The sequence below is a fragment of the Poeciliopsis prolifica genome, unplaced genomic scaffold (genome assembly GCF_027474105.1).
Source record: "Poeciliopsis prolifica strain line A6 unplaced genomic scaffold, Auburn_PproV2 SCAFFOLD016, whole genome shotgun sequence".
NCBI classification, from domain to species: domain Eukaryota; kingdom Metazoa; phylum Chordata; class Actinopteri; order Cyprinodontiformes; family Poeciliidae; genus Poeciliopsis; species Poeciliopsis prolifica.
In genome coordinates, this window is record NW_026562391.1 from 5223853 (window position 1) to 5249119 (window position 25267).

At 41.5% G+C, this 25267-nt stretch overlaps 1 protein-coding gene across 2 annotated transcripts; it reads right to left on the bottom strand.

Annotated features, from left to right (window-relative positions):
- On the bottom strand, positions 1–23965 carry jupa (junction plakoglobin a). Of its 2 annotated transcripts, none has more exons than XM_055040936.1 (17): positions 23948–23965; positions 23505–23624; positions 12835–12884; positions 11204–11371; positions 10865–11118; positions 10485–10723; positions 8224–8425; positions 7773–7917; positions 7520–7623; positions 6490–6828; positions 6008–6160; positions 5782–5901; positions 5260–5410; positions 3102–3223; positions 2929–2965; positions 2498–2624; positions 1–1038 (listed from the first exon to the last, which is right to left on the bottom strand). In XM_055040936.1, the coding sequence occupies exons 3-16, from the start codon at positions 12845–12847 to the stop codon at positions 2500–2502; spliced, it is 2172 nt and encodes a 723-aa protein (XP_054896911.1). In that variant the 5' UTR covers positions 12848–12884; positions 23505–23624; positions 23948–23965; the 3' UTR covers positions 1–1038; positions 2498–2499. The 2 variants fall into 2 exon arrangements, with proteins under 2 accessions (XP_054896911.1, XP_054896910.1); XM_055040935.1 differs by having other exon boundaries at positions 23928–23963.
- Between the last annotated feature and the right edge of the window lie 1302 nt (positions 23966–25267).

Here is a 25267-nt window from a genome sequence, read left to right on the forward strand (position 1 = left end):
TGCATTTTTAATATATCATTTATTTTATTAAACAAAATCTCAGTAAAAACTCTTTATGAAATAGAAAGCAAGATTTCCCTGTCAGTAGTTCGCTGGCAGCTGCGGGGCCATCCGGACTCCATCATCTCATCCCCAACAATCCTCGTGGTTTCAACCACAGCTCCAGCTCGGTTCCTTTTTAAAATTCACTTCAAAAATACAAAACAGAACAAAAAAAAAAACGACATCTCTGCTAAATTGATGGAAGATAATACACTGAAGTTCTCCGAGTGAACAACCAAAAACAGTAAATCAGAAAAGAAAAGCATCTCCAGTCTTAGTTAAACAACTGATTACATAAGAGTAGCCAACAGCTCAGCTCGCTTCAAGCATCTTTCTTCCCTTCTGTTGAATTATCACCTGAAGAACGAGTCAGAGAATCGATTTCTGGCTCACTATGGGAGAACGATGACGGTACAAAGTGTCAAAACTACAGTCAAAACAGTGATGTTAGAAACTAAAGGCCTAAAACAGAGAAGCAGATAGGTGCACTGTGCACATTGAGCCACCTCTGGCAGTGTTCTCAAATATTATTTCTTGATTGTTAAGATAATAATAAAAAGGAGGCTACATGATTATCATCACAAAACAAAAATCTCTTTGGCATAGACCACCCACCCAGAAGCCTAAACGCATTCTCTCTCACTCACACACACACACACACACACACACACACACACACACACACACACACACACACACACACACACACACACACACACACACACACACACACACACACACACACACACACACACACACACCTCTAAAAGTTTTTTTTTTTAACCAAAACTTAAATGCCGTCATTATTAAAAGTCAATTATTCTTTCTATATATATATATTTAAAAAAACCAGAAAGTTGAGCCCTGTTAAGATTATGAGTCCCATATTTGACAATAATTGCATATTTTACAGCGGGTGGAGAGCAGAGGGAGGAGTGAATGTTTTCTCTCGACCACAGAATCCCTCTTTGGGTCTTCAGCCTCTCGTTCAACATCCTGTGAGCAGAAAGGAGAGTCAGGATGAGAAAACGATCCGATGACGGGTTTTCTACAGCGTCTCAGTCGGTTCCTTCAAACTTGAGCTCAGTCACCGTCTTGTCCATGATATACGTTTCATGCAAATTTATAATCAGAATAATTTGACATGTTTAGTCACATCAATGGGAAACTTTTTTTTTTTTAAGTTGACAAAAGGTTCTCCGTACTCCAGTGGACTTCACAGCCATAAACCTGCAGCAACTGTGACACCATGATGCCAATCCTTGAGATTTAGTTGCATATATGCTGTGAAGAATTAAGGTGGACTGAAATACAACTGGGGATTCAAACTGGTAAAGTGGTCAGAGAGTTGATATTTCCCCCCACTAATATTAGAGCTGCTGCACAATATATCAAATTTCAGTCATCATCCCAATTTCAATCAGATGAAGATAGATAAATGTGTACGCGGAAGATGACAATCAATTGTAGGAATATTAAATTATAGCATTGCATTTTTTCCCCACAAGATCACAATTACATGTTTTACCAATAATATGAATAATAAAAAAAAAGAAATGGACCATCTAAGCACAGAGTGTTTCAAATAGTTTCCATGACCTTTTTCACATCTGAAAATACTTGGTTTAGCCTCGACTTTGTTCATGTCCAGCTTTTTAACACCACAGTAATGTAGCAGTCGGACCAAATTATTCTCACTGCTCACACAAAGCAAACCTACTGAAGCTGCAGAAATGTGTAAGAAACGTGGCAGCTAAAAATAACATAATACCACCATCCACATTTATATATTTTTCATGTATCTATTTTTGAGAATGGATTCAAGGCATCTCAAGTTGTTTTCCAGATACCATCTCATGTAAGATTATAAACATTAACAAAATGAGGTCATTCCTTAGCCTTTATTTGCAAAACGGATCAAATTAGCATCAATTTTCAATTCCTGAATTGACCTGAACAATAGATCTAGAGTTCGAGTTGCGATAAAATGGTCTGAATCAAATAACATTGTTGTGTTGCGACAACACAGTCTGAACGCAGTCAGACTGTGTTCAGTGAAGGTCAACCTTCCTCTTTGAGTCTTTTCAGAAGCAGCTGTTGACTGAAGCTCCAGCTTCCCTGTCCTGATTCAGAAAAGCATCCACACAGCTTTACGCTGCTGACGCCACTCTAGGTGCTACGGAACACAAAGCTCTTTGTATTTAGGCCCAACATTTAATAATTTAGTCATTTTGGTTTCATTCCGCCACAGCAGCTTCGTCCGTCTTCATGAACTTCATATGCGAGCCCCTCTCTGAACAACTCCACAATATTATCACTCTTACATAAGAGCCAGACTTTGGACGCACACACATAACAGATTTTAGCGATTCTGCCACTTTGTGTTTATCGTGAATCCCAATAAAAATACACTGAAGTTAAAATGAGTTATCTGCTAATATTGTCACATACTGACCGTTAATAGTCAAAGGGTTTGTTGTAGTTGTAGTTCATTCCTGAAAAGTCGTCCCCCATCATTTGTCCGTCATAGCCCTCCATTGGCATCTCACCTTGGTATGAATAGGGTGCGTAACCGTCTGGTTCTGTAAGGAGTTGCATGTTTTTATGAGTTCCCTACTTTATTTGTATCCATCAATATCACTTCACATTTTTAGAAAACTGGCCAAAAAAATAAAAGAAAAGAAAAAAAAAGCACCATAAAAGGAAAAAGAGAAACGAGAGACAGAGATTAAGAGAGAAGATGCGAAGTTTGTAACTGTTACCAGAGGGTACTAAAAGAAAATGATGCTGTCTTTGCAGAGTGTTAACATGTTGGTGCCCTGCTGCAGCTGCGCCATGTCTTGCAGAATCTGCTGTGTTTGCGCATTTAGGGTCACAGTTACTCACCATCTGGATAATCTCCTTCCAGGACAGCGTTGTGGGCCTGTCACAAGAAGGCAGCAGTCAGATACAAGCTACACGTTTACATTTATTCAAGCATGGATTAACATAAAAAAGATACAACTGTCTGTTTTAGTCCTAATGTGGGATTTACACAGCAGAGGGCGCCACACACTCACCATCTCCCAGGCTACAGGGTCCTGCTTGAACAGAGAGTGAGTGAGCTCCATGGAGACGTGCTTCCTGGCTTCGGGGTTCTTATCTTCGGAAATGCGGTAGAGAACAGCAGCAGCGTAGGTAGCTGGAGAGACAGAATCAAAACGACCAGTGATCCACGGGTAAACAAAAGTAAATGTCTGAAACATGGACAGACCTCAGGAATGCATAAGTCAAAGTTCAGAAGTGCGCCCAAGTCTCTAAAGGGCTTGAAACGTATGCGCAGTTGTAGGTGCAAATTCAAAACTCAATTTACTGCATTGAATGTAAAATAGAAGGATCTAAAGATTAAAGTTGTGAGGATATATATATATATATATATATATATTATTATTTTTTGGTTTGAGCAGAAACTCTCCCTGGAGCTTTCACAACTTATTGGGTGTTAGGGATTCAGTACTGGACTCCAGTCTTGCTCAGTGAGGAGTGAACATATGCTCCTGCATCTAAAGACCGTCAGCCATTCAAAGGTAACAAGTTTTCCTCTCAAAACGTAAGGGAGTGTTGGTTTTGTCAAATTCATTTCTGAAGATAATTCAAGCTGATGGCCGTCTCTACATCCCACACCGGAAGACGACAAACTGTGGCTTTTTGGTACAAATCACTAAAATCACAAATCTATCTGGAGTAATAATAATAATAATATATATATATACATATATATATATATATTATATATATATATATATACATATATTTTAAAAACTCTTGTGTTTTGCTAGCTACTTTTTTTGCAGCAGTCATTAAATTCAGATCAACTTAACTAATTTCTGCTTCATGGAACCTGAAGCAGATTTTGGGTGGGTTGGTGGGAGAACCACCAACCCACCAGCCAAACCCATCATTAGAGCAGCTGCTGCGGTGCAGCAGAGGGACATAATTTGAACATGAGTCATTAATAGAGTTTCTACTCCAACTGGAATATGAGAGAAATTAGTTCACTTTAGGATAAGGCCAACATCCGAAATGCCTGCAGCTGGGGAAAGTAAAAATAAGAGGCTGCCGAGGAACATCAAAAGTTTAATTTAACCTTATATTAGATGGCAGAACAACATTCTGTCTGGTATAAGTGATGAGTTGTACTGTCCGCCTCAAAACAGATCATTTAATTATGATTTAAAGAGCTTAGTTGGTGTTAAGATATGCTAACTAGGTTGGTTGGTTATCACCAACGATGATAGATCAGCTTTTAACTTCAAATGGCAAACTTTCTATCTTACTGCAATGAATTTGAGTAGATTTTCACTGGAAGACGGAAAGCCGATGGGATAAAAGCTTTTCTGTCTATTCTATGCATTCAAACAGAAAAGCTACAAACACACCAAGTAGAGGTTGCACTTTCCATCCTGGTTCGTTGAGCTTTCAGAAGTGCACATAAGTAAGTTATCCACCAGGTTCCATGTAGGCTGTAGCCGTACTGAATCTAAGCTCGGCATTTTTGGAGATGTTCTGGTAGGTATTTTTACTTTAACCGACTTTAAACTGTGAAGATCTGACTTCAGTGTAGAAATAAAACAAAACTTTAGTTTGTTTATATGGAAAGAAATGAAAAGCAATTGTTAGCTTGCGGTCGGCAACGCTGATGTCATCTCAGGTGATGTAAAGCTATAGGTCTGCTCTGCTGACTAAGTTTTTGAGGTTAGGCAGCACCAACATGTAATTCCAGAAGTTAAAGTCTTTCTAGCTTAGCTGGAGTAAAGACATGTTGCTAATTCGCTTTGAAGTTGGCTAGTAAGAAACCACCGGCTCCCAACCTTTAAGCCAACTGTTTTGGTTTCACATGCAAACTTTAGGCTTAAAAATAGGATATACCTGGTACATTCACTTCTTGGCATATACATTTAGTTGATCATTAATAACTAAGGAGCGACCAAGCAGTTATGGAAAATAAGTTAAAGTCAGTGTCTAAAATAATAAGGTGATATTTAAAGTATCTGTTTGCGATGGTCAACACAATGTAAGGCCGAAGTAATACTAGAGATGATAAGCTGAGGCCAAACATCTGGAGATTGCTCATACAGCAAGTTCAGCTCATCCAGAAGCGGGTTGCCTTTCTCTCCGACTATGACTCAGAGCAACATTACAAGAAGCTAATTGAGCTGTGATGTATAGGCAGCGTACCGATGCCCTCATTGGGAGAGTGCAGCAGCTCCATCAGTGGAGCTGTAGCTCCCTCTGCTTCAATAGCTGCAGCGCAGTGTTTGTCCAGGGCCAGCTCACACAGAACGCCTGCCGCCACACGCCTCAAGTTGTCCGCTGGGTTGTAGAGGAGCTGCAGAGACGAGAACACACGTTTGAGGAGATGAATAATTCCTTACACATAGTCATTGGTTGACAGTGAGAGAAACGACATCTCATAAACGCAGATTCAGTGCGTCAGGGGCGTCAATGCTGCTTAAGAAGCGCGGCTTGACTCCTCTGCACACACAGGTGTTTTCTCTCACATACTGCACATGTTTGTAGGCCTACATATGAATAATTACTTTTACAGTGGAACAAATTGTCTTCATGAAAATAATTGGATAAGATATCACATTTCTTATAGGATTCTTTTGAAAGTGCCAGGATAAATTGATATTTTGACTTGAGGTGATGCTTTGAGAAGACAAGTGACCCACTATTGCCTAGTTCTGAGTTTGTTACCTGGACAAAGAGTGGAATTGTGTTCAAGCTGGCAATTTCACTCCTATTCGTGGGCTCTCTTGCCAGGATGTGCAAGGCTCCTGTGCAACCTTCCACAATCTCCTCCATTTTCACTCCATCCTGAGATTGAAAGATCAGAGATTATCCATGGAAAAGCAAGATTTTTTTATTTTATCTCTTTTTTTTATGTCTATTTCAATAAAACAAACCAGAATCTGTTAGGTACCTGGTAAGTCTGCTGAGTGGATGAACTAGATTTCTGAGTGTCCTGGTGGGCCTTGAGCAGCAGGTTGACCACTCGGGGGACAGTGTTTGCATCTTTGAGGGGAGCCAGGTTTTCTGGGCACAAGGCCAGGTTACGGATCAGCCCAACAGCAGCCTGCAGAAGGGAGAGAGTCAGAAAGGCACAGTTAACACACTCTGTCCATAATCAATTTGTAACTAAGAGTGAAAAAATGGGGTTTTGCTTGAGTTTTTAACTGAACCATTTCAGTCTGACATGCTCCTTCAAGCGTGACGCTTTGTCCACTTGGACACCGTCATTAATCATCTGTCCCTTCATTTACCTTGGAGTTGATGAAGATTTCTTTTAAAATCCGTTTCAAACTTAAAAAAAAAAAAGAACACTCGCCTAACCCCTTGGGATTTTTTCTAAACCAAAATTTCAGCAGAAGCAAGCGTCTCTATCCTTTAAATTCATTTGCCTACCTTGATGACTGGCCAGTAGTAGGGCACGTTGAGCAGCTTGACGATAGCTGGGATGCCGTAGTGGTTCCTCACGGCGTGCTGCGCCATCTCGGCGTCCTGGTGGCGTGAAGTCAGATGTCGCAGGGCGCAAACCGCAGGCTCGGTCACATCCTCCTTCTCCCCGGCACGCAGTATGGCATGGATCAGCGACTCGACACCATTGCTTTGAGTGACCAGAGATTTGTTGTTGCTGTTGTTGCACGTGAGGTTGGACAGGATGCCGGTGGCGCAGGTCAGCATGTTGACGTCGTCTGAGCTGAGGAGCCCCACCAGAGTCTGCAGGAGGGGTTCAACTCCTTCCTGAAAGGGAAGAATAAGGCAGTCCAGATCAGTGGTGTGCTGGATTGAGGCCCCGTCCATCCGAAGAGCTGAAATCGGTTGTCGTTGATGTAGGCGTGATAAAAGTTGCGTCATTTTGTTCGCAGAGAGGCCCCGGGTTGAAGTGTTTCGACAGAGCTCTGTGTGAAGTGTTGTGTGAATGGCTAAAAGTTTGTTGCTGTGCTTTATGTGGAAATGTGCTCTGACAGCACTGCTGATATTCCTCTTAAACTATCTGGGTTTTGTATCTTTAGGAAACATGCACACTTTTGACAAACTTTTATCTGACGCCATGAGGAATTCTGTACATCTGTTCCGATTCTTCACTAAATAACTCCTATCGGATTGGCAGGTAGTTCATTTTCCTGGATGGAAATTGTCTTTGTCGTTCACAAAGGAGGTTGTCTGCAGGAAAGTGTGTTGCTCTCTGACTGTTTCCTAAAAGCAGAACAGAAGAAGTGGGGAGGGAAAGGGAAACCCAACAGGTGGGGGAGTGACATGTGCAGGAGCGGGAGCTCCTGCACACGTCACACACGTCCGTTACATGAAAGGTGTGTACAAAAACCCACAGTCCAAAACCACCTGACTGCATATCGAGTGTTCAGATTCGGATGAAGTATTTTTTTGGGAATCTTTAGGCAAACGAGGATGTGTTTAAGAAGTGAATTAGAACCTGCTTTGTCGCAGCATCGGACAGGTTTCTGAGGGTCCACAGGCAGTTCTGCATCAAACGCTGGCTGGAGTTTTGCAGGTGTCTACCAAGAGCCTGCATCCCACCTGAGAAAGGAGAAGGAAAACTCAGCTCTTAACGACATCTCATAAACGCAGATTCAGTGTGTCAGGGGCGTCAATGCTGCTTAAAAAGCGCGGCCTGACTCCCCTGCACACACAAATGTTTTCTTTCACATACTGCACATATTACATACCAGCCTCAACAATGGCTGGTTTGTTGCTGGGGCACACAGAGAGGACTTTGAGGACGCGGCTCGTGGTCCAAAGCAACTTCTCGTAGTTGTAGTTCTTCATGATGTGCACAAGACCTTCGGGACCTCCGTTGGCGAGAATGATCAGCTGTTGCACAGAGACGCAGCGTTAAAGTACGACTTTTACACAGTTCAGAATCATCTTAATCTCTATGTTAAGATGAAACAAAAAATATCTCATATCAGCAAAATTGTAGCTTGTCCAGGCAGATTAACCCCACTTAAATCCTTTCTTATTATTTTAATCATAAAAACGGAACCGCACCCATGCTGTCACCTGAACAGCTTGGTTCTCATGCCACACCCAACACTAAACACCTTCATACTGCAGATCTTGGCAGCTCTCCAGGTACGTGTCCTGGCTTCAAGAGCACAAAATGTAACAAAAGCAGACCTTGCTCTCCTGGTTGCCGTATGACAGCAGCTGCAGACAGTCTGTGGTGATGGCCAGGAACTTAGGGTTGGACTTCTTCAGCAGCGGAACCATCCTTTGCAGTCCGTCGGCCAGACGCACGGCCATCTTGGCTCCCTCCTGGTGCAGCAGCAAGTTGTGAAGTGTGGTGATGGCGTAGAACAGCACAGACTCTAGCGGAGAGCTGACAAGAAAATTCACATTCACAACAAAATCATAAGTTTTCTGCAGCTATAAGTTAATATGAAAAAAGGAAATCAGAAGGAACCGTCTTTAGGTTGACATACAACTTGAAGGAAAACCGTTTAAGAAAGAAGAAATTAATCGAAGAATGGAGTTTTTTTTTTTAAGTTTTTTTTTTTACATGGCTACAATTATATCTGAGTTCTCATCTCCAGACATTTATTAGTGCATAAAAGTGACAATCACCTTCATGATTGACATTCTGGCTAACTTTTCATGAAGTTTAGTTTTGATCCAATTTTCATATATGAGAGTAGTGGACAATATTTGTTTGTTTTCAGTTTCAGTCAACATAAATAAAATTTCATGAGGCTCTGGAACGCATCAGAAACATTATGTTCTAATATGTCCCAGTGCAACTTCTGAGATTTGCAAGAAAACAGATCAAATCTGCAGACCTAAGCCTTCTGAGAAAAAAAAAAAAGAGTGACGTTCTGGATGTGGATTCATTTTAATATCTGTGAAATGATGGGAGTCTGAGTCAGAAGCGGCAACACAAAGAGAATCACTTCCAGCTTTCATTCAGACCAACAAGCCTTCTGCTGAAGAAAGTTGGATGCGACTAGTCCATTGCACTGCAATTAAATCTAATAATTTGGGATTTTTTTGCATTTTGTTTCCTGTCCTGGTTACTGAAGACGGAACTGAGGCAGTGGCTACATTTTACAAACAATGTTTCTGTGCAGGGGAAATTCTTGGGAAGTCTTGACATGATTTCAAACAGTAGATGGGTGTGACATTTAAGTTTTAAATTAATCTCTGAATGAACTCAACAACTCATTGCTGCTGTGCCATCTGTGACTTTATGCCAGCTCCCCCTGTAACAAGCGAGCAGCTTTTTAAAAAAATGCATAAAAAACAAATAAATGGAGTCAGTTGGTTTTTGCATGAAAGACTTGCAAGACATTTTGTAGAATTAACAAATTTGGGTCTTCACCATCAATATGAGTTTTTAAGCCCTTACAATAGCACGAAGCTAAAGAGAGACTGCGTTGGCTGCATCAGCTTTGTGTCTGGGATGGCGTCCCGGCTCGGCTCGTTGTTCCTAAATGTCCTCAGACTAATCGAGCCTCGCAAAAGAATGAAGTTAAATCAGTCGTCATTACATTTTATGACATTTAAAGAACTGCCCTGCATTTATGAAGGAGCAGAACAGATCTTCTGTATGTTGTATTCTACATAGTATTATGAGCCAAATTCTTAAAACTGTGTGGAAACATACCATCGTTAGTAAGATGCAGGTTTCTTAAAGATTACGGCTGTATGTGTTGAGCAGAGTTTAGATCAGGCCTTAAAAAAAAAAAAGAATAAAATCCAACCCGACCTGGTTCGAGCCCATAGGCATCATGTCCAAGTAAATAAGTGAACCTGACATATTTTAATTAAGATTTTGCTGCATTCCTTTTCATTTGAAAGCAGAGCAACTTCTCCTGTTTTTAGATTTAACATCTTCCAGCTCCATCTTGTCGGTTGTTGTAACCACAGGGTGAGTTAAGTGTAAATCATCTGGGACGTGTGACTGAAAGGAGCCCGGCAGGACACAGCTGTGTTTGGTACAGCCTGACTAACTTCTCCATCTTACTGACGCATTTCCTTTCCTCAACAAGCTAAACTATCTACTTCTCTATTTACACTAATAAGTAGAACTTATGTGGTGCATCCATGTTTGGTTTTCCTTGTATTGTACATCAAAGAAGTAACTTTGGCCCAAACTTTGGGCCAAAGTTTGGGCCAAAGTCCTGAGCCAAATGATGTAGCTGTTTATGTGATGTGCTTCATATCAACTCAAACCATGTTGAAGCAGCTTATAAAACCTCTAACTGGGACAAAATATCAATTACAGTCGGGAAAATACGGCAACCCAGCGATTGGTCAACGTCGGTGAACGAGGTGATGTGGGAGGCAGATCTTCTTAACCTTAAATGTCGCAGACAAGACTATGATGTGTATTGTAAACGAGGAGTAAAGAGCGGGACATGAAGCCCATTTTCCAGCAGTACCTGAGCATGCGGACAAGAGCGGGGATGCCTCCTGAATTGAAGATGGCGAGCAGGCCCTCCCTGTCGTGGGATAAGTTGTGGAGGATACTGGCTGTGGCCTTGGTGGTTTCCATATTGTTCGAGTTCTGCAAGGCCCGGACCACCGCCGACACCATCTGAGTGGACTGCATCAGGGCGCGGCGGGAGGCCTCCTTATTGGAGAGCTGGTTGACAATCTGTGCCGCCTTGCTGACCACCGCCTGTTCACAGATTAAATATTTAGGGAGGGCAGGGTTTTTATTTGACTGTTGCAATGCTAGATGATATTTTTTGACAATATTTTTTGATCTGGCTTGTCCAACAAGCCAGATCACAGTGCGATTTAGCCTGGTGTTCATCACCTGATCTTCGTCGTTGAGCAGCTTGGTGAGCTCCGGGATGGCCCTGGTGGCCAGCTCGGCATCGTCCTGGTAGTTGATGAGGTGGATGATGGCCTGTTTGAGCATCTGGGAGGGCTCGGCCAGCCGCTGGACGTTGGTCATCTGGGACGGATCTGTCTGGGTCGACAGGATGGTGGTGCTTTCTTCCATCGACTCGGGGAACATCGCAGCCCGAACACGCTGAGCTCTGCTCAGTGTGTACTGGGTCTCCAACTCTGCAATGCAGCAAGCGGCGGTCAAACTGACGCCGAACGAGAAATTTACACAAAATTGGTCATTTTTAGGATTGCTTTGTCTCACCGGGTTGCTCTTTGGTGACGGTGGTGGTTGTGACGTAACGCGTTGTGGATGTGTAGTCGCCGTCATCGTCTCTGATGGTGGTGGCTCCAGACTGGATGCCCGAGTCGTGACCGTAATACGACTGACTCCACTCGCTGACCTTTTTCATGCCACTATCCATCTCACTCACTGAAAAACACAAAAATAGGAAGAGAAGGCACATTTAAATTCACAAGATCAGATCCCTCCCACTGGATCTGATTGGTTGTTTCAGACAAAGAGAAGTTTGTTTCTGCTGATAGCAGTAGGACCACAAAAAGAGGCAGAGGAGCTCGAGTTTTTCACTGATTATCTAACTCGTTATCCTGTCATGACTTGGTGACAGTTTTATGCTTTATAAATGAAATGTTTTAAGATGTAAAAAAATATTTTCATAACAGTTGTATGCTCCAACTTGAACAGGAATCTACTAGATTTCAGAAATCTGTTTCTGATGCCAAGCTGAAGTGAGAACACTAAACACAAAATTATTCAGGTTAAGAAAATTTATTTTCAAAGAAATTATTGACCTTTCAGCCTCCATGTTGTCAGAGCGTACTCTGATTAAAGAAAAAATAATATTTTACTTAAATTTGATTTGTTAGTCACCGACCATTCTTGAACACAAAGTTGTTTCAAATATTTCTTACGCAAATGCAAGAAAACAATAACTGAACTTTAGACGGGTTACAATTAAAAGCCTATCCCATAAATAGAGCCATAAGAGCGATCCTAACCTTTAAGATGAAATAATTATTTTGTCAAATTTTAACTTTATTTTTTCCTCAAGAATGTAAATCTAGAGATAAAAGCTGCAATAATTTTCTATGTCAGTTTTAGAGACGGAGTGTCAAATACACAAACGCTCAAAATGTAGGGAAATAAACGGCAGATTTTCATCAAAAAATCTGCCGTTTAAACATCTCAGTCAGTGGTGACACAGAGCTCAATCTGGTTAGTATACTATGTAAAGAAATTTTATTCTAGGGTATAATTGCAAATGCACCAAAGCAACAACATACTTACAAATAAACACATACAAAACAAAAGAACAAAACTTGAGTGTTGCACTGCATGTTTTAAAAGAAATACTTCACTGTATTTACATTTTTTCAGCTTTTGCGACCCTTCCTTCAGAGAAAACTCAATTTTTTCCAGAAAAAAAATATTTTAAAATTAATAACTTAGTAGATAATCAATTAGTTTATCTGGCAAGCATATTTACTTAATTCTACTAATTGATTATTTCAACATCAGATTTTGTTCTGTGTTGGTTTATAGCATTTATTCTATTTAATCACTTGTGACCTGGAAACATGAGATTTGCTTTTCCCCTTGTTGCAGCTTGAGACGGTTTAAGAAACAAACCTCCAAGAGCTGCAGGATGGATCTCTATGATGCTATAGAAGGAGCCATCCAATGATTTCAGAAATTATTAAATGTGACATAAAATTCAGGCAGCATTAGACGAACCAGACAAAAGGGGGAAACCAAGTAACAATATGACTGTGAAAAGAATTCAGTGGATAAAAAAACAACATTGCTAAAACATGCAGGGAAGAAAAGAAATGCAGAGAAATTATATTTTAAAAAAAAGGAGCTGAACGACTTACTGTGCATCTCCATCCTTGTCCGTTATAAAAGGAGCAACGACGGAGCCAACCTGAAATATGCAGAGAAATAAAATAATGATTTCCCCAGATTTCCTTCACTCCAAATGATGAAGATGCATCTGACTACACGCCCATCCTTTCATGAATTACTAAGCATTCTGGCACGCTCTCTGCCTCCTTGCACAAGTGCTGTCGTTTTGCTTTCTCATCTGCCACCGTGACAGATCCCGAGCCGGACCCTCCTACCCTGCAGCCAGGCACTCTGACCTGAAAACGACAACACAAAGCAGCAGCAGCAGCAACAGCAGCAGCGGCGGCAGCAGCGGCAGCAGCAGCGGCAGCAGCAGCGGCAGCAGCAGCGGCAGCAGCGGCGTTGTGGTTCCAGGAGAAGGGAGGGCGAAGTGGGCGGAGAGACAGCAGCATGTCAGAAATTCTCAGCACCGACCTTTAACCCCCTGGTCCCCACCCAAGCAGCTTGAAGCAGCCTCCTGTGAACATATTACCATCAACTCGCCTGTCAGGTTTGGATTCTGGTAAGCCTGAGTGTGTGTGTGTGTGTGTGTGTGTGTGTGTGTGGGTGTGTGTGTGTGTGTGTGTGTGTGTGTGTGCGTGCGTGCGTGCGTGTGTGTGTGGGTGTGTGTGTTTGTTTGTACAGTGAGTCGGCACCTCGTCGCCCACAAAGCAAAACATGAGAAAACACTAAATACTTCACATTTATGTGCTTAAAGATAGGTTTGTATAGTATTCAAAACACAGTTTTAAACAGCTACAGTTGTGCAATTACCCACCAACCTCTCCACAGGTTGCATATTTACACTGTTACTTGCCAGCACACGCTCATTCTACACGCCTTGACATCATGTAATCATGCTTCATGCTACATTGGTTGCTCAAACCAGATACAGCTTCACTGCAGTAAACTGTTGAATTTGTGTGCATTTTGCAATAAAACCAATCCACCACCCCTTTGGGAGACGAAAAAACAGTGCAGTAGGATCTGGACCTGTGCATACGGTTTCCTAGTCAACTTAAGGATTTTCTCTTCACGCGGCGAGATTCTTTGTGCAATGTCTTTATTTTCCGGGGTAAACACCACTGTTGGGACATAAATAGAAACGGTCGCCACATTTCTGCAGCTCAGATGACATTCACCACAGAAACTCCCTTGAAAATCTGCATTTATAATAGCTGCCTGCCACTGCTTGTGACACATGACTAACTAGCACAATGCGTACACTGTGCTGCTTTCAACTGCTTTCAGATGTTTGGCTGTTACAGACGGCTTTGTTAGGCAAATTGCCGGGCCACATTGTGTGCATGTTTCATTATGGACTCAAGGTATTCAAAGATTTCAATGAACAAGACAATGAACACGCAGAAAAAAAAGGTCATCCCTGAAGCTGCTGCGAGACATCTGGTTTTAGCACGGCAGTAAGGATCTATGAGAATCTTCCATTATTACAACCAATAAAACAAGCTCTGACAAAGGTACATGCTGTCTAGCTGCTGCGTTGGCAGAAGGTGAGCTATAAAAACAAAGTCAGGGTGACAGAGTGATCAAAGTCCAGGAGCTAAAGAGGACAGAGACAATTGAAAGTTGTTCTGTGATGTGCTCAGAATTTGGGATATTTTTAAACCTGATCCTGCTTTAAACCTCTCCATAACTCCCTCCCTGACCCGTCTTCCTTGTTCTTTATGATGTTTATTCACCGATGTTCTCTCAAAAGGAAAAATCTTCCCTAACCTGCAGAGTTTATGCTGAAACGCAGGTCGTCCTGGACTTTTTTGGCAGTAGAAGAGGAGAGGGAACTAAAGACAAAATCAACGTTTCTCATTTTTATTTGCAAAAAAGAACCATGTGCCATTTTCTTTTTACCTCAAATAAAAACCACTGAAGTCTGTAGTTTCAACCCTCTAAAATGCTTCCGTGTTTTCTACAACTCATGCACCTTTCAGAGAAAATATGTGGTTGTTTCGTAGTATTTCAAGTTGTTTCTTTATCTCTGTTCACTTCCAGAGAGATCAGCCACTCAGAGTTTCAGCTGCAGTGACTCTGGCATGATATCCCCATAGGACCAGGCCCCAGAGGACTGTCTGTACTCGCAGCTACACGATGCACTGACTCATCAAGCGTCCGCCGACAACTGCTCTTACAGTCAACATTCACGCTCACCTTTCCAAGGCGCAGCTTCAATTTACTGAAAAACATCCTCAATAATCACCGGCCGCTAATGGAAATAAATCGATTAATGCTATGAATAGCTCTGATCAAAGTTTTGAAAGGCTGTTTAAAACATTATCCCCCACACACACACACAGCATGTTGCCATTCTCTGGAAATCAAGGAGGGTATTTGGTGCTGCTTTGTCAGTCCAAGGCGAGGCAGCGGGTTCAGTCAACTATTGCAGCCCAATGACACGCCCTGCTGATCGCCTTGTTTCGTTGAAGGTTTTATCTCCTGGCCCAACTCATGTCTGGCGCTGCAGACATTTGGTTTTATTTTTGATAAGATTGCTAAACTGTTACGGAAAACCTTCAAATCTTTCAATGATAAAAAGATTTGAATCAGATTACAGTAAAAGTAAAACTGAGAGTAAATCTGGGCTTAAATGTTATTTCCTATTCTTCCTGCTGAGTTTCGAGTTTTATCAGCCAGTTTACAGTTAAATGCTTGGTCAGATTGTGAACTTCACACTGGACTTTGCTCTCTTCTAGTTAATAAGTGACGCCTTCTTTACCACCAGCACCACAACAGCAACACGGAGGCCTAGCTTTGGGAGAAACCCGCATTTCACACTCAGCACCTCCCACTTGTCTTGTTAGGCAACAGAATAACTTCAGGAGGCTTCTTCCAAAGAAGAAGAAGAAAAAAAACAACTGCCTTCACAGTTAAACCAGGAATGCACATCCGTGAAAAGCTGCCAGAGAGCAAGTTGCGACAGACAAAGCAGACGTGGACTCTTTCCAGCTTTCACTGCTGAAACACTGGTGTGACATTCCACGCCAACGCTGCATATTCGATCTGTCCGAGAGTGACGCTTCTGCTGCTAAAACCAAAAACATGTCTCACAGTTTCACCACTTTTATTTTAAACTCCTCTGACTCAGCCGTCATGTCAAAACTGCTGAAATGATCAGATAAGAGGACGTCTCTGCTGTGACAAAAGGGATGAGTAAGGCTGCTGCTGTCGGTGGTGAGAACATGCAGTCCTGCCCCCCCGTCCCACAGGCGAGTCAAACAGGGAGTGTCTCCAGAGCAACAACAGGTTCCCGATAAGGGTGTGGCGGAGGATTGCGTGGGTGAAGGTGAATACACCTTCAGGGAATATCAACGTTTCCTAACATCTTCCACTTGTTGAGGTTTGCAGGTTGCCAAGCGCATATTGGAGTGTGGTAACGAAAACCATTCCATTCGCTGTCCTGAGCTCTTCTTCGTATCACAGCAGGAATAAATCAGGGTCCACGACCCCCGGGATGAACTCTGCTCATATTCCAGTCGTATTCCTGACAAGCTCCAAGGAGTTTGTGCTGATTTCTTATTTAGGTTTAATCCTTTCTGGCAGGCAGGGTGGTAGGAAAAACATCTGAGATGTTGCTCGTCTCTCTGGGCGACTTTACACACTTGCTTAAGAGCATTAGGCCCACGCAAATCCAATAAACCAAAAGTTTTAGGAAATACGCTCATTTGTCTTTTTGCCAACAACTACATGAGAAAACTTATCCCTATTTGGACTCGCTTACAGGCCAGCAGCCAACTAGGCTACCAGAGATCAGCATGTCAGAAAATAAGAAGTGAACGCTTCTTAAAAACAGGTCATTTTTACTCAGCAGAATACTAAAAATATTTGCACAAAAAAAAAAAGAAAAAAAAATGTGCGCATGTTGTCATCCAATACACATGCAAGTAAGAGGATCTTGTGTCTTTGTTGTTTAAAAACAGGGGGAAAAAAGCCTTTTACCCCATCTGGTTTCTCACAGACTTGCTGGTTTCATGTTTGGGCTGACAAGCAAATAAAGCAGATTATTGAAGCACACATCTGTAAAGCTTCTTGCACCATCTGGATCAGAGAACTATGCGACATACAGGCCACCCCCCACGTCATGAACGGCAACCCATACTCCTTCCCAAACTTCTGGCACTCTGTGTCCTATCAATGTAGAAAAGGTACATTTCGACCAAAATACTTCACCTTTGGCCTATTATTGGGATACATTTCCGATAAACTTCAAAGTAGATTTATGGTAGAAATTTTCACATTTCACTGAAGCATTTTTAGCACAGATTGCCGTCTGTTTTGGCGGTAGTACATTTTGATTAGATTTACTGACGTAAACCCACTGAACTGCTAGTTTTACCACAAAATTAATCTCTTGTGCACTACATAGTTTATTAAATGTTAAAGAGTTTACTGGAAATACAATACAAAAGCAAGCATTAGACATGTCTCAACTTAGGCTACAAAGATACATGGTTTGACATTATGTCCAAACTTTGTAGCTGCAATTTTCCGTCATGTCATGAATCTTGTGCACTATGTAGTAAATCATAAAAAAAGTGCAGTGAAAACTTGAAGCGTTAGAATGCTAATTGGTAGCCTATTAGCTTGTCTGGCTTGATAAAGTCAACATAGTCAGATAAACCATTCAACTTCTGTGCAGTATTTCAGTACATCATGTGATTCGTGGATGAAAAAAAAAATAGATTTTGAAGTTGTCAATCCCAGTAGAATAAATCCCAACATATTATGTATTAAGTCCACCTGGACGCCAAGCCACAAGTTTCTCATCTTCTGCTTGGACAACGGTAACCGATCAGGCTGTGAGGGCGCACAGTTCGCCATGAATCAATAAGTGAGGATGTGAAAACAGCTAATGGATTTAATGTGGTGGGTGACAGGAAATGAGAGTCAACCTTATCTGACTCACTAAAGCTTTTGGTGTGATCAGACAGAGGAAGTTTGTTTAGAGAAGTTAAGCTGCTGCTAATTACTATGAAACAGGCACAAAGTCGCTGAGGCATTTGCCTAAGCGCCACAAGCACAGATAAAGAGGACCTGAGCTTGAAGGGCACATTTTTAGAGTGTTCTGAAGTGACCGTAATGTCGGGTGATAAAGCCCAGTCCACAGCAGTGGCAGGTTTAACCCTTCATATCCTCAAAAACAGCCAACGTATTACGGCAGTTTCCTTCGGCCACATTAAGCTGAATTAATCTAAGCTGTGCCTACTCAATTTATCTGGAAATAAGCCAAACAACTCTGTCGACCGCTGACGGGAAACGAAATGGGCAGCAGCAGAATGGCAGAGAGTCCTTGTTCTGTCAGTTCATTCACTGCCGCTACTTTAATGAGCCAAATTAGGCCAGTGGATATAGTACGGTGGCTGTAAACTGGAGCGTAGTTGTTTGCTCCCTCTGGGACCTGACTGTGAATCAAAGGAAATGTGAGAGGTCTCTGAGGAGGTGCCTGAGCAGACCAGATTCACATTACACCGACCTGATAACAAGACGGAAGGAGTAAAAAGCCGCAGAGCAGAGAGTGCACATTCGCACAGCATGCACTGGAATAAAGTTCACAAAACAAGGAGAAGATGTCCACAGACCGTAATCTTTATCAGAACCGACAAAGAAGACGCCTGCATATCGAATTCATTGTAGCTAACGTTGCTGGGAGATTCAAGTTTTTCTTTTGAGTTCAAAAGAAGGGACATCCTCCCCATCCATGGTGCTTGGCTGATGTTAGGAAGGAAGAGGATGAACTGACAACACAGAGAGTGTCCTGTTTTACTTTGTTTGAGACTGAGAGGAAGAGAGTAGCCACATTGTCCTGCTGACTTCTGCTGTATTGAAAAGGAAACTAACTACTCAAGAGTTCCCCACTGGGTGCAAACAAAAAGAGGACTGAAGCACATCATGATGGCTCTCTGTGTTCACAAGCCAAGCTTGGTGCACAAATCTGAAGCCGAAGCCCAGACTGAAGGCCTGTGAGGGACGTTTGAACTGTCATTGCTATGAGTTAGAGTCTGCCTGAACTCTGAGGAAATGTAAAAGATAATTAATTTTTCAGGAAGGAGGAGGAATGTGCTGCTCAGGACACCGGGGCAAGGGAATGAAGAGATCAGAAAGAACACAGAACATTTGTCAAATACACGTTCAACGACTGAAAAAAAGTGATAAAAACAAATATTTCTCTATTTAGTGAACATAAAATAACATGTAATCAAGTAACAAGGACTGCTTAAAATACTTTAATGATCTAAAAGGCATCATTAAAGTATTTTAACACCTTAATTAAAATTAAAGTATTTACTCAAACAAATCATGAGCCTCGGTTCCTATGACATTTAGAAATTACTTCCTATATTATTCAGAAATATCCAACAAATAGTCATTCAGCAACAGTTTGAGACTTGCAGCATGTTTTTAATGGCTTTGCTGCCAGCAACTGTGGAAAAAAGATCAATCATGAAAATCCTCTTCAGGGTCAGTAAAGAGCAACAGTTAGTCTTAAATATTTATTTTTAATTTTAAAGCTGTTATTAATAGAGTTAATGTTAACCCAAATCAGCTCAGGCATGACAGTCTTTTCCGACTGATGACGTGAGAATCTGCATGATGGAAAAAAGAAAAACATTTTATGGATGCTAGCACTGGCATGCTAAAGTTATTAGTTTGCTTAGCTAATGCCACAAAGTCACACAGTCCATTTGGACCTGTGTGAAAAACACTGGTACTCGTTAAGCATCCAACACACAATGAATTGAGAGTGCACTCTCAAGTGAACATAAATTTACATCTAAAACATCTAATAAACATCTGTGTTAGCATGCTATAGCTTATGGAAACTGGCTGTAGGTCATGCACATCCTTTGACCAATGTTATGAAAAACCTCTATGGTACTTTTATAAATGTACCATATCATTAATTTATGAGAAGAGGCTCTGAAGTCAAAGCCAAGTTTTAAACATTTAATGTAGCATTAGCAAACTAAACATACGTGAGGGAGCTGTACAGTCGTTTTGGATCAATGTAATTTACCATCACTGTACGTGCGTTATTATAAATCTGTAGTAGACTACGTCGAGGATGAACAGTTACATTACAACTAAGCTTATGCAAATGTTAAAATGACATCATTTACCACAAGGAATTAAACCCTGACTCAGAGCCCCCCCCCCCCCTAGCCTCCCGCATATTTTTTGTCATACATTCCTCACAGTTTCTGGGTTACTCAAATGTCAAGTTGCACAATTTTCACAACCCATGACTTCCAGGGAGACTTAAAAAGCAATGGACAAAGAACAAAAGACCTAATGCTTTACATTCCCCCCCCCCCAAAAAAGGTAACAAAACAAATGTGAAAGCAACGCAGTCTTTTTCGTGGCGCCTATCTACCAAGTAAATCTTCCCAGTTGATTTCTTTCTGTTTCAGCCGCACCCTAGCCGTCTTCACTTTCCTCAATATCTCATAGAAGTGTAATTAAGAGACAGAGAGGAGGCGCACAAAAACAGCCACAACCTGTCGCTGCCAGATCATCCAAGAGTGAAAAAGTTTCTCTTCAATTAGACTTGGAATGTAGATCCCTTCCTCCTCACCAGAGCAATGAAAAAACTATCAGCAGTACTGTTTTCAGAGGAACAGCAGCAGAACCGATACCATCGGGAAGCTGCGGGACTCATGCATAGTTAACTCAGGCATCTTTGCAAAAACCTGACCTGAACTTGGTAGTAGTCAGGGTGGTTTTTAAAAATGCCATGCATATAAGACATTTGATCTCCTGATGGTGAATAATTGCCTTAATGACTTTTGTTGGGTATTTCCAACTGTACTTGGTAAACACTATACAACTGTAGGAAGAGAAAGAGTGTTAGAAACAGCAGAAGTCTGTCCAATGAATGGAATATTTTTATGGAAAACAGCTAAGGTTATTGATGATGATAACAGAAGCTTTAGATAGCTTACAGTCTATTCTATTGTCATTTTATAAAATAAAAAGAACATTTTGTTAGCTTGCTGGCCCTCCTTCAACAATAAAGAACAGCAAAGAAAACCATGATAGGTGTAAATATTTAGACTGAAAGCCCCATTGCTAAATAAATATTGGTGAAAGACAAATCTATAGACATTATATTAGACTTTTACCGCACTAACCTCGATGGAAAACCATTTGTTGTTCCCTCTCTATGGACACGCTAGAATGCTTAACACGATGCATTCAAAGACAATGAGTGTGGTGAAAAGCTGTAACTGAGCCTGTGGAAAGTTCACCGTCGAGCATCACTGGATCCAGACAGAAGCAGGTCCCGTTCCAGGAGAGACAAAAACATAAACCAAGAGGTCACGATGTAAGACTTTCACTAATCCCCTTTAAAAAGTGTAACGTCCGCTAATGTGGGACAGTACGAGGGTATTAGATGGAGGGGGAAGGGATTAGCACTATGTATCCACAGATGTAACAGCAAAATCTATTGTAAGTCACCCCCTGGGGACATCCGACCACCATTCCACCCTCTCCCCCGAGGGCAGACAGGAACAGCTTTCCAAACTTGCCCCTGTCTGGTGCAGAACTATGAGCCAGATTGGCATCAACCAAGAGAAGCAAGTCCTGTTCAATCCTTGGTACCTTCAGCTGCTCCAGCAGGAAAGCATTCATTCAAACCCAGCAGGATATCACATACATGTTGACTCTGATCCAGATGCATTGTAATGACTGGTTATGAGTCACACTCAAGAATAATAAATGATACAATTACAGTTAATGGTCCAAATGTCAACACGACAAACACGGTTGCAAATTCAAGATGTGCCGGCACAAGTTTTAAACCCTCCTTAAACAGTCATCGAAGGTGTAGGGCACCTCGGCTTGACATTAGAGTTGCTCAAAACAGTAGTCATCACAGGATCAATGTGTACGGCCAAGGCCTGTCTGGATGTGGTATTTTGAATTATACTCTCAATGCTGGGCCTTCATGCTGTAATACAAGTAATGCTTCAGACCATGTGGGAGGAAGTTAATGCCCTTAATGCTGACACTGGATGCGTATCTTTAGATGCTGGAGCACTTTGATAGTGGCGGAGGACATGGATATGAAAAGTATCAGGAATGTGGACTAATAAATCTGTAACGTTACTGGTCCAATTGTGTAATAACTTGCATTTTCTTGATACCACGCAGACCTAATTGTTTGTTACTCCAACTGACAGCCAAAATGCCTTGTCTTTAAAATAGAAAAAGAAAAAAGAAAGAAAGAAGAAAACCCACAGAAATCAGGAGACCATCAGGCTAAAGTACCTCTGATTTCATTTTACAATGTGCTGGTAATTTTCCAGCTCTGGTCATCAAGCACCTACTTACATCTAGCACAAAAAGAGGCCAATGTTTCTTACTGATGAAGCCTCAGATCGTATGGTGACCTTATAATGAACTGTACCAACCTGGGAGATGCTGCATACTCGCCAAGTATCAACTCATTCCTGCCTTGGTGATGGTTTAGTGGACACATATTCAGCTGTTTGAGCCTTGGGGACATTTTACTGACTAACCTTCCATTTGTACCCGTTTTAGAAACATTTGGTAGCTGCTCCGGCAATTAATGGTTAAGTGAAACGTTTTATACTTCCCTAAAAGTCTACTTATGAGTAATACGCATCAACAGGAAGTCACTGGCACTTAATTTGATTTAATCATAGTCTGTCACACTTCATGAGCGTCATCTGGGATTCACCCAAACGTACAGGAACATTTACAACTTAAGCCTAAATTTCTCATCAAGGTTTAAAGTTATCTTGACAAATAAAAAGGTTTTGAAAATGTGAAGGGCAGAGGAGATGTTTAAAGAAAAAACTCAGAGAAGATGGAAAAAAAAGTATTGACCAAGGCCATTTTAAAGGAGCATAATATGCCTGATTCAGAGGAAATAAGTCCAGAAAAAAAGCAGAGATAAATGAAGGCAAATGAAGGGGTGGGCTTCAGTATGGTGTCTTCTTTCAAATGTCTGGTCCAATGAGCTTTCAGCGAGAGAGCCTACATTACACAATAATGCTCTGCACATCCAAACACACTTATGTTTGGCATTGGGAAAAACAGATAGTAAAGTAAACTTTATTTCCCCCCACCCACTATATCTAATATCTCCAAGTTTCTTCAAAAAGGAGGTGATTGTCAAAAATGTAGTTACCATATAATTTCAGTATAAACGATCTAAAACAAACAAAAACAAAGAAACTGAAGCCTCTGTGGATGTATTTGAATATTTCCTACAGTTCCCTAAAGATAGGACTGACTCACCCTCACCTCACCTGCCACGAACATGCAGTAAAAGCGCATAAACCAAACCACTCAAACATGCCGTAGCTTTGGACAACCAGCTGATATGTTGTTGAGTAGAATCGACTTGAAACGCCACTAAACACCCAGCGGCCGCAGCAGAACCAGAACCAGACCCAGTAGGAGTTCAAGGTATGCGGAAATGAACTCCAATATGGATTTGTAGCCAACAGGAGAGTGAGGTGTGAGAACACGACCCTACAATAACACAAACCCATTTCTACGCGTAAAATACATAAATGATAACAATAAGTTGTTTTAAATAAGCTCACGCACAAACAAAGGCGGAGATGCGGGTGAAAACACATTGGGAGCCGTCAGTGAAGCCAGTGTGAGTGAGTCTTACCTTTAGGAATCACACAGCGGGTTTTCAGATACTCCCGGGCCTGGGCTCTGTTCTGGGGGACGCTTGTTCGTTTCTCCACAGACTTCTCTCCCCCTGTAAACGTCGCTCGTCGACAGCGGTCTGAACAAAAAACACGTAGTGAAAGGAGCGTCACCTCGGTCAGGCTCCGCCCCCTCCGTGGCGCGACCCCACCCGGCAGGGCTCTGCTCCCCCCGCGTCCCCACCAACCCCTCGCGCTGCGTGGCTATTTTATTGATAAAAACGAACTTGTATTTTCAGTAGCAGGCAGAAGTTTGTTTGTTTCACTGTTAGCCTGCGCATTGCTTTCCATACAAAACCCTCCACAAAAGTTCAAAATGGCTTTAATTTACGTCATTGGGTGCTTCAGTGGCGTTATTTACCGACAACACGAGGAAAACGTACCAGACGAGTTTGTTCCTTACGTTCAGAGGTCGTCCGCACCGTGTTTCTCTTCTCTGTTGGGGTTGTTTTTCTCCCACCTGCATGACGCTCGGACACACCTTGATAGCAGCGAAACCAGACAGCCGAATGCGTCACAGGTGCCACCGGGAAGAAGCGAAGCGCTGCAGTTCTCACAAACCTCCATTATGTTCGCTTCTCTTTTGTGCCGGTTCTTCACATGGGGAAGAACCGGCACATATATATATAGGCTATATAGTTCTTTGCGAAATATGAAAAATAGTTTAGAAATCCCAATGTAAATAATTACATATTCTCATGTTTTTAATGCTTTCTGTGTTGGTGCTCGTAAAACCCCCAACCCCCAAAAAACAGAAAAAGTAAATGACCTCCAAAGGTCCACAAATCCACCGATATTTGTCCCTGTTAAATCATTATCCTAAAAGAAGAAATGGCTGGTGATTCTAATTAATGTAGAAACACCTGCTTATGTACAAAACCTTAAAATAAGGTTTAATTTCACTGGCATAATCTCACAGAAATATTGATTTACATATTACCTCATGTACAATCTTTATCGCCTTCAAAGCTGCCCCCTTTTTTTTTTTTTTTTTTTACAGTTTTGACCTTTTCAGTTATTGTTTTGACTGTAGATATATAAGATCATGTGTTTAAGATCATTGAGCAAATGCTAATGTCAGGCAGAGATACCCTGACAAAGTAAAAATAAATACATAAATTATGACATTTACAATAAAAAAAATACTATCCAGGAATACGTGGATGTTAAGTGTGGGAATGTTGTTCCTGTTCAAGCAGAAATTGACTGTGATTAACGTTTTGTTTAGTTTGGAGAGCAGAGTTCAAGTTCAGAGCCACACCCAGTTCTGATTACCTGGGGAATCAAGATCTTGAATAGAAGCTGTTCGATGTAAGCTAAGACGTCTTAAAAGCCACCCTCCATGCCATGATCTTAAGAAAATCAAGAATATATTGAAACAAAGTTCCAGACTTCTGTAAAAAATAAAGCAAACCACAGATTAAGATACCATGAAACGGAGATGAGCGTTCCCAGGAGTCCCTGGCCTCCCAAAATTACTCGGAGTGACATCTAAAGCTCTTCAGGCCTTACCTGGCTCAGTTAAGGTCAAATGTCATAATTCAATAATAACAAAGTTATTGCAAGAGTTTTGAGACTAAAACTACTACTGACAAGAAAAATCCTTTTTTGTTTTCTACAAATTATCTTGATGTTCCCCAAGATTTCAGAAAAAACGTTAGCAGCAGGTTAAAGAAAGAGCGATCTGTTTGTAACTTTTTAGCTAAAATGGCATTTCAGAAAA

Excerpts from the sequence above, each read along its gene's own strand:
- jupa (XM_055040936.1), bottom strand. Across the intron at positions 8,426-10,484 it reads GCTCTTGTCCGCATGCTCAG|CTCTCCGCTAGAGTCTGTGC; the intron begins GTACTGCTGGAA and ends TTTTCTTGTCAG. Across the intron at positions 5,902-6,007 it reads CCACTCAGCAGACTTACCAG|GATGGAGTGAAAATGGAGGA; the intron begins GTACCTAACAGA and ends TTTCAATCTCAG.